This window comes from Coregonus clupeaformis, chromosome 10, assembly GCF_020615455.1.
Source record: "Coregonus clupeaformis isolate EN_2021a chromosome 10, ASM2061545v1, whole genome shotgun sequence".
Taxonomy (NCBI): domain Eukaryota; kingdom Metazoa; phylum Chordata; class Actinopteri; order Salmoniformes; family Salmonidae; genus Coregonus; species Coregonus clupeaformis.
The window spans coordinates 6,403,020-6,413,019 of NC_059201.1; the positions used below are offsets into that span (position 1 = coordinate 6,403,020).

Consider the following 10,000-nt stretch of genomic DNA (forward strand, 5'->3'; position numbering starts at 1 on the left):
TTCACTGAGTCAGTGCCTTTCTCTTCTCCCTTTCACTGAGTCAGTGCCTTTCTCTTCTCCCTTTCACTGAGTCAGTGCCTTTCTCTTCTCCCTTTCACTGAGTCAGTGTCTTTCTCTTCTCCCTTTCACTGAGTCAGTATCTTTCTCTTCTCCCTTTCACTGAGTCAGTATCTTTCTCTTCTCCCTTTCACTGAGTCAGTGCCTTTCTCTTCTCCCTTTCACTGAGTCAGTGCCTTTCTCTTCTCCCTTTCACTGAGTCAGTGCCTTTCTCTTCTCCCTTTCACTGAGTCAGTGTCTTTCTCTTCTCCCTTTCACTGAGTCAGTGCCTTTCTCTTCTCCCTTTCACTGAGTCAGTGTCTTTCTCTTCTCCCTTTCACTGAGTTAGTGTCTTTCTCTTCTCCCTTTCACTGAGTCAGTGCCTTTCTCTTCTCCCTTTCACTGAGTCAGTGCCTTTCTCTTCTCCCTTTCACTGAGTCAGTGCCTTTCTCTTCTCCCTTTCACTGAGTCAGTATCTTTCTCTCCTCCTCTCCCTCTCTCTCTCTCTCTCTCTCTCTCCTTTTCTTATCCTTCACCTCCCTCTTGTTGTAATTCTCTACTATATTTCACAGTGTCACCTGGCACCAGCATCTGTAACATCTTTGTGTAATCTCGGCCCCCCAGAACCAAATCTCTGCTACCCGATTAATCTCTGCTGTCACAAGAGAGAGTGACAACCTCACTGAGTCAGTACCTTCATAATATCTGCTATTTATCAGACGCTTTTATCCAAAGCGACTTACAGTTATATTTGCATGTATACATTTTTCGTATGGGTGGCCCCAGCGGGAATCGGACCCACAATCCTGGTGTTACAAGTGCTATGCTCTACCAACTGAGCCAGACGGGACCATCCCTCTCATTGTCATTCACTACCCTACTCTCATTGTCATACTGTGTCATGCTGTGCCTCTGTACTGCTGTGTGGGTCCCAATCTGTACTGCTGTGTGGGTCCCAATATGTACTGCTGTGTGGGTCCCAATCTGTACTGCTGTGTGGGTCCCAATATGTACTGCTGTGTGGGTCCCAATCTGTACTGCTGTGTGGGTCCCAATCTGTACTGCTGTGTGGGTCCCAATATGTACTGCTGTGTGGGTCCCAATCTGTACTGCTCTGTGGGTCCCAATCTGTACTGCTGTGTGGGTCCCAATCTGTACTGCTGTGTGGGTCCCAATCTGTACTGCTCTGTGGGTCCTAATCTGTACTGCTGTGTGGGTCCCAATCTGTACTGCTGTGTGGGTCCCAATCTGTACTGCTGTGTGGGTCCCAATCTGTACTGCTGTGTGGGTCCCAATCTGTACTGCAGTGTGGGTCCCAATCTGTACTGCTGTGTGGGTCCCAATCTGTACTGCTGTGTGGGTCCCAATCTGTACTGCAGTGTGGGTCCCAATCTGTACTGCAGTGTGGGTTCCAATCTGTACTGCAGTGTGGGTCCCAATCCGTACTCCAGTGTGGGTCCCAATCTGTACTTCAGTGTGGGTCCCAGACCGTACTGCAGTGTGGGTCCCAATCTGTACTGCAGTGTGGGTCCCAAACTGTACTGCAGTGTGGGTCCCAATCTGTACTGCAGTGTGGGTCCCAATCTGTACTACTGTGTGGGTCCCAATCCATACTGCAGTGTGGGTCCCAATCTGTACTGCGGTGTGGGTCCCAATATGTACTGCAGGGTGGGTCTCACCTTCTTTCCTCCTCCCTCTCCATTTCCCACTCTCCGTCTCTCCCATCATCTCCCTCATTGTAATTCTACCTACCCTACCTCCCAACATACTGTAGGCTCCATCTGTACATGTGTGTTATTAACATCAGACTGTCTCTATATTTACCCTGTTGTTTAATAACACCAGAATGTCTCTATATTTACCCTGTTGTTTAATAACACCAGACTGTCTCTATATTTACCCTGTTGTTTATTAACATCAGACTGTCTCTATATTTACCCTGTTGTTTATTAACACCAGACTGTCTCTATATTTACCCTGTTGTTTAATAACACCAGAATGTCTCTCTATTTACCCTGTTGTTTATTAACATCAGACTGTCTCTATATTTACCCTGTTGTTTAATAACACCAGAATGTCTCTATATTTACCCTGTTGTTTATTAACACCAGAATGTCTCTATATTTACCCTGTTGTTTAATAACACCAGACTGTCTCTATATTTACCCTGTTGTTTATTAACATCAGACTGTCTCTATATTTACCCTGTTGTTTAATAACACCAGAATGTCTCTATATTTACCCTGTTGTTTATTAACATCAGACTGTCTCTATATTTACCCTGTTGTTTAATAACACCAGACTGTCTCTATATTTACCCTGTTGTTTAATAACACCAGACTGTCTCTATATTTACCCTGTTGTTTATTAACATCAGACTGTCTCTATATTTACCCTGTTGTTTATTAACACCAGACTGTCTCTATATTTACCCTGTTGTTTAATAACATCAGACTGTCTCTCTCTAGTCGTAACTGTCGTCTACATCTGGAGTTGGAGCAGCTGAGGAGCGACTTTGACCGTCTCAGGAGTCAGGAACACCACAAGACCCTGCAACTGGAGGAGCTGACGTGAGTCACACACACACACACACACACACACACACACACACACACACACACACACACACACACACACACACACACACACACACGCACAAACACACACACACGCACACACACACACACACACACACACACACACGCACAAACACACACACACGCACAAACACACACACGCACACACACACACACACACACACACACACACACACACACACACACACACACACACACACACACACATACAAACACACATTCATACACACACTCACACACACATACAGTAGGAGAATAAGGGGGGGGGGGGGGGAGGGGTTAGGGGGGGGGGGAAGGGGGGAAGAGGGAGGAGGAGGGGTTAGGGGGAGGGTGAAGGGGTTAGGGGGAGGGGTTAGGGGGAGGGGGGAGGGGTTAGGGGTTAGGGGGAGGGTAAGACTAGGGAGTGAATTGAGGCCAGCTGTCTGTTTATTTACAACTCTGACTGACCACCAAGAACACTGAACATATGGCTGACTGAACATGCTCTGGGTTAAACACACACACACACATACACACACACACACGCTGAACATGCTCTGGGCTAAACAAACTATAAAAGATAATGTGTTGTAGCAACCTAATGCATGTGACTACATTATATCTAAGCACAGCATGAATGTAATTATTCATGTCAAGTGGTACTGAATGGGTTTTATAGATTTATGTATTTGCTCTCTGTTTTCCCAGATTTCTTAATGAACGCCACGAGCAGTCTAAGCAGGACCTTAAAGTGCTGGAGGAGACTGTCGTAAGTATATTTACTCTATATATCTATCTCTCCCTCTTTCAATCTCTCCCTCTTTCAATCTCTCTCCCTCTTTCAATCTCTCTCTCTCTCTCCCTCTTTCAATCACTATCTCTCCCTCTTTCAATCTCTCTTTCTCTCTCTCTTTCAATCTCTCTCTCTCTCTCCCTCTTTCAATCACTATCTCTCCCTCTTTCAATCTCTCTCTCTCTCTCTCTCTCTCTCTCTCTCTCTCTCTCGCTCTCTCAATTTCAATTTCAATTTAAGGGCTTTAATGGCATGGGAAACCTATGTTAACATTGCCAAAGCAAGTGAAGTAGATAGTAAACAAAAGTGAAATAAACAATAAATATTAACAGTAAACATTACACTCAGAAGTTTCAAAAGAATAAAGACATTTCAAATGTCATATTATGTATATATACAGTGTTGTAACAATGTGCAAATAGTTAAAGTACAAATGGGAAAATAAATAAACATAAATATGGGTTGTATTTACAATGGTGTTTGTTCTTCACTGGTTGCCCTTTTCTTGTGGCAACAGGTCACAAATCTTGCTGCTGTGATGGAACACTGTGGTTTTTCACCCAGTAGATAAAGGAGTTTATCAAAATTGGGTTTGTTTTCAAATTCTTTGTGGGTCTGTGTAATCTGAGGGAAATATGTGTCTCTAATATGGTCATACATTTGGCAGGAGGTTAGGAAGTGCAGCTCAGTTTCCACCTCATTTTGTGGGCAGTGTGCACATAGCCTGTCTTCTCTTGAGAGCCAGGTCTGCCTACGGCGGCCTTTCTCAATAGCAAGGCTATGCTCACTGAGTCTGTACATAGTCAAAGCTTTCCTTAAGTTTGGGTCAGTCTCAGTGGTCAGTTATTCTGCCACTGTGTACTCTCTGTTTAGGGCCAAATAGCATTCTAGTTTGCTCTGTTTTCTTGTTAATTCTTTCCAAATTAATTCTCTTTTTGTTTTCTCATAATTTGGTTGGGTCTAATTGTTTTGTTTTTGTTGTCCTGGGGCTCTGTGGGGTCTGTTTGTGTTTGTGAACAGAGCCCCAGGACCAGCTTACTTAGGGGACTCGTCTCCAAGTTCATCTCTTTGTAGGTGATGGCTTTGCTATGGAAGGTTTGGGAATCGCTTCCTTTTAAATGGTTATAGAATTTAACTGCTCTTTTCTGGATTTTGATAAGTAGCGGGTATCGGCCTAATTCTGCTCTGCATGCATTATTTGCTGTTTTTCGTTGTACACAGAGGATATTTTTGCAGAATTCTGCATGCAGAGTCTCAATTTGGTGATTGTCCCATTTTGTGAATTCTTGGTTGGTGAGCGGAACCCAGACCTCACAACCATAAAGGGCAATGGGTTCTATAACTGATTCAAGTATTTTTAGCCAGATCCTAATTGGTATGTCAAATTTTATGTTCCTTTTGATGGCATAGAAGGCCCTTCTTGCTTTGTCTCTCAGATCGTTCACAGCTTTGTGGAAGTTACCTGTGGCGCTGATGTTTAGGCCGAGGTATATATCGTTTTTTGTGTGCTCTAAGGCAACGGTGTCTAGATGGAATTTGTATTTGTGGTCCTGGCAACTGGACCTTTTTTGGAACACCATTATTTTTGTCTTACTGAGATTTACTGTCAGGGCCCAGGTCTGACAGAATCTGTGCAGAAGATCTAGGTGCTGCTGTAGGCCCTCCTTGGTAGGTGACAGAAGCACCAGATCATCAGCAAACAGTAGACATTTAACTTCAGATTCTAGTAGGGTGAGGCCGGGTGCTGCAGACTGTTCTAGTGCCCTCGCCAATTCGTTGATATATATGTTGAAGAGGGTGGGGCTTAAACTGCATCCCTGTCTCACACCACGGCCCTGTGGAAAGAAATGTGTGTGTTTTTTGCCAATTTTAACCACACACTTGTTGTTTGTGTACATGGATTTTATAATGTCGTATGTTTTTCCCCCAACCCCACTTTCCATCAATTTGTAAAGCAGACCCTCATGCCAAATTGAGTCAAAAGCTTTTTTGAAATCAACAAAGCATGAGAAGACTTTGCCTTTGTTTTGTTTTGTTTGTTTGTCAATTAGGGTGTGCAGGGTGAATACGTGGTCTGTCGTACGGTAATTTGATAAAAAAAACAATTTGACATTTGCTCAGTACATTGTTTTCGCTGAGGAAATTAACTAGTCTGCTGTTAATGATAATGCAGAGGATTTTCCCTAGGTTGCTGTTGACCCATATCCCACGGTAGTTATTGGGGTCAAATTTTTCTCCACTTTTGTGGATTGGGGTGATCAGTCCTTGGTTCCAAATACTGGGGAAGATGCCAGAGCTAAGGATGATGTCTCTCTCTCTCTCTCTCTCTCTCTCTCTCTCTCTCTCTCTCTCTCTCTCTCTCTCTCTCTCTCTTTCTCTCTTTCTTTCTTTCTCTCTCTCTCTCTCTCTCTCTCTCTCTCTCTCTCTCTCTCTCTCTCTCTCTCTCTCTCTCTCTCTCTCTCTCTCTCTCTCTCTCTCTCTCTCTCTCTCTCTCTCTCTCTCTCTCCTCTCTCTCTCTCTCTCTCTCTCTTTCACTCTCTCTCTGTCTTTCTCTCTCTCTCTGTTGTACAGGCTCGTGAACTCCAGACCCTCCACAACCTGCGGAAGCTTTTTGTTCAAGACCTCACGATTCGAGTCAAAAGAGTGAGTGAATAAAGGAGAAAAAGGAAGAGAGGAAGTGGAGGAGGGAGGGAGAGGAGGAATGAAGGAGGTAGATAAAATCTCAATTATTCAATAGTCCATAACATCTAGTGTGATCTCCACCTCTCTCTTCCCCCCACCCCCCATCCACAGCATTCAGAGATGGAGCGAGATGATAGCGGTGGATCTAGCCACCAAAAGCAGAAGATTTCCTTTCTTGAGAACAACCTGGACCAGCTTACAAAGGTTCACAAACAGGTGGGCAGTTGAATGGTTCAATGTGTTGTGCAGAGCAGACTGGGCCCATATTAACAACAAGTCTCAGTGTAGGAGTGCTGATATACTGATAATTATAATAACACATCTGATCATAATGAATGATTATATGGTCAGGGGGGACCTGGTCCTAGATCAGCACTGCTATTCTGAGATGCTTTATGAATACCTGGACCTAGTTTTACTCCTCGCTTACTGAACCAAATCCTATTTCTATTCCATACACACCTGCAGTATGACTTAGAGCTGAGGCCCCAGAGCAGAATGAGTAGTAGAAGGATGAAATGGACAAAGCAAATGGTATCAGTACTAGCTATGCTGTTGGTCATGACTATCCTCTGGGTACGAGCCAGCTACATCAATCACCCTGTACAGCAGATAAAAGTCCCCTGGAAAATAAGGCAGCTGGAAATGTTATGCTACCTACTGCTGCTACTACTACTAAAATACAATGTTATGTTACCTACTGCTTCTCCTGCAATACAATGTTATGCGACCTACTGCTGCATCTACTACTGCAATACAATGTAATGATACCTACTGCTGCTGCTGCTACTGCAATGCAATGTTATGTTACCTACTGCTTCTACTGCAATACAATGTAATGTTACCTACTGCTGCTGATACTACTGCAATACAATGTTATGTTACCTACTGCTGCTGATACTACTGCAATACAATGTTATGTAACCTACTGCTTCTACTACTGCAATACAATGTTATGTAACCTACTGCTGCTACTACTGCAATACAATGTTATGTAACCTACTGCTGCTACTACTGCAATACAATGTTATGTTACCTACTGCTTCTTCTACTGCAATACAATGTTATGTTACCTACTACTGCTGCTTCTACTGCAATGCAATGTTATGTTACCTACTGCTGCTTCTACTACTGCAATACAATATTATGTTACCTACTGATGCTGCTACTGCTGCAATACAATGTTTGTTACCTACTGCTGCTGATACTACTGCAATACAATGTTATGTCACCTACTGCTGCCTCTACTACTGCAATACAATGTTATGTTACCTACTGCTGCTTCTACTACTGCAATACAATGTTATGTTACCTACTGCTGCTTTTCCTACTGCAATGCAATGTTATGTTACCTACTGCTGCCTCTACTACTGCAATACAATGTTATGTTACCTACTGCTTCTGCTACTGCAATACAATGTAATGTTACCTACTGCTGCTGATACTACTGCAATACAATGTTTTGTTACCTACTGCTGCTGATACTACTGCAATACAATGTTATGTTACCTACTGCTGCTGCTACTACTGCAATACAATGTTATGTTACCTACTACTGCTGCTTCTACTGAAATGCAATGTTATGTTACCTACTGCTGCTGATACTACTGAAATGCAATGTTATGTTATCTACTGCTGCCTCTACTACTGCAATACAATGTTATGTTACCTACTGCTGCTTCTACTACTGCAATACAATGTTATGTTACCTACTGCTGATGCTGCAATACAATGTTATGTAACCTACTGCCTCTACTACTTCAATGCAATGTTATGTTACCTGCTGCTGCTTATACTGAAATGCAATGTTATGTTAACTACTGCTTCTACTGCAATACAATGTTATGTTACCTACTGCTGCTGCTTCTACTGCAATACAATGTAATGTTACCTACTGCTGCTGATACTACTGCAATGCAATGTTATGTTACCTACTGCTGCTTCTACTACTGCAATACAATGTTATGTTACCTACTGCTGCTTCTACTACTGCAATACAATGTTATGTTACCTACTGCTGCTTCTACTACTGCAATACAATGTTATGTTACCTACTGATGCTGCTTCTACTGCAATACAATGTAATGATACCTACTGCTGCTGATACTACTGCAATGTTATGTTACCTACTGCTGCTGATACTACTGCAATGCAATGTTATGTTAACTACTGCTGCCTCTACTACTGCAATGCAATGTTATGTTACCTACTGCTGCCTCTACTACTGCAATACAATGTTATGTTACCTACTGCTGCTTCTACTACTGCAATACAATGTTATGTTATCTACTGCTACTACTACTGCAATGCAATGTTATGTTAACTACTGCTGCCTCTACTACTGCAATGCAATGTTATGTTACCTACTGCTGCCTCTACTACTGCAATACAATGTAATGTTACCTACTGCTGCTTCTACTACTGCAATACAATGTTATGTTACCTACTGCTGCTTCTACTACTGCAATACAATGTTATGTTACCTACTGCTGCTTCTACTACTGCAATACAATGTTATGTTAACTACTGCTTCTACTGCAATACAATGTTATGTTACCTACTGCTGCTGATACTACTGCAATGCAATGTTATGTTACCTACTGCTGCTTCTACTACTGCAATACAATGTTATGTTACCTACTGCTGCTTCTACTACTGCAATACAATGTTTTGTTACCTACTGCTGCTGATACTACTGCAATACAATGTTTTGTTACCTACTGCTGCTTCTACTACTGCAATACAATGTTATGTTAACTACTGCTGCTTCTACTACTGCAATACAATGTAATGTTACCTACTGCTGCTTCTACTACTGCAATACAATGTTATGTTAACTACTGCTTCTACTGCAATACAATGTTATGTTACCTACTGCTGCTGATACTACTGCAATGCAATGTTATGTTACCTACTGCTGCTTCTACTACTGCAATACAATGTTATGTTACCTACTGCTGCTTCTACTACTGCAATACAATGTTATGTTACCTACTGCTGCTTCTACTACTGCAATACAATGTTTTGTTACCTACTGCTGCTTCTACTACTGCAATACAATGTTATGTTAACTACTGCTGCTTCTACTACTGCAATACAATGTAATGTTACCTACTGCTGCTTCTACTACTGCAATACAATGTTATGTTAACTACTGCTTCTACTGCAATACAATGTTATGTTACCTACTGCTGCTGATACTACTGCAATGCAATGTTATGTACCTACTGCTGCTTCTACTACTGCAATACAATGTTTTGTTACCTACTGCTGCTGATACTACTGCAATACAATGTTTTGTTACCTACTGCTGCTTCTACTACTGCAATACAATGTTATGTTACCTACTGCTTCTACTACTGCAATACAATGTTATGTAACCTACTGCTGCTACTACTGCAATACAATGTTATGTTAACTACTGCTTCTACTACTGCAATACAATGTTATGTTACCTACTACTGCTGATACTACTGCAATACAATGTAATGTTACCTACCTCTACTACTGCAATGCAATGTTATGTTACCTATTGCTGCTACTACTGCAATACAATGGTATGTTACCTACTACTGCTGCTTCTACTGCAATGCAATGTTATGTTACCTACTGCTGCTTCTACTACTGCAATACAATGTTATGTAACCTACTGCTTCTACTACTTCAATGCAATGTTATGTTACCTACTGCTGCTTCTACTACTTCAATGCAATGTTATGTTACCTACTGCTGCTTCTACTACTGCAATGCAATGTTATGTTGCCTACTGCTGCTGCTACTACTGCAATACAATGTTATGTAACCTACTGCTTCTACTACTTCAATGCAATGTTATGTTACCTACTGCTGCTTCTACTACTGCAATGCAATGCTATGTTATCTACTGCTGCCTCTACTACTGCAATACAATGTT

General features: G+C 42.1%; 1 protein-coding gene across 1 annotated transcript in view; it reads left to right on the plus strand.

The window, feature by feature from the left end:
• kif5ab (kinesin family member 5A, b) overlaps nucleotides 1-10,000 on the plus strand; it is a 115,330-nt gene that overhangs the window by 99,111 nt on the left and 6,219 nt on the right. Inside the window, exons 20-23 of the mRNA XM_041887372.2 lie at nucleotides 2,505-2,606; nucleotides 3,321-3,381; nucleotides 5,977-6,048; nucleotides 6,199-6,303. Of these exons, the coding sequence (XP_041743306.2) occupies nucleotides 2,505-2,606; nucleotides 3,321-3,381; nucleotides 5,977-6,048; nucleotides 6,199-6,303 (340 nt within the window). The remainder of the gene's footprint in view (nucleotides 1-2,504; nucleotides 2,607-3,320; nucleotides 3,382-5,976; nucleotides 6,049-6,198; nucleotides 6,304-10,000) is intronic.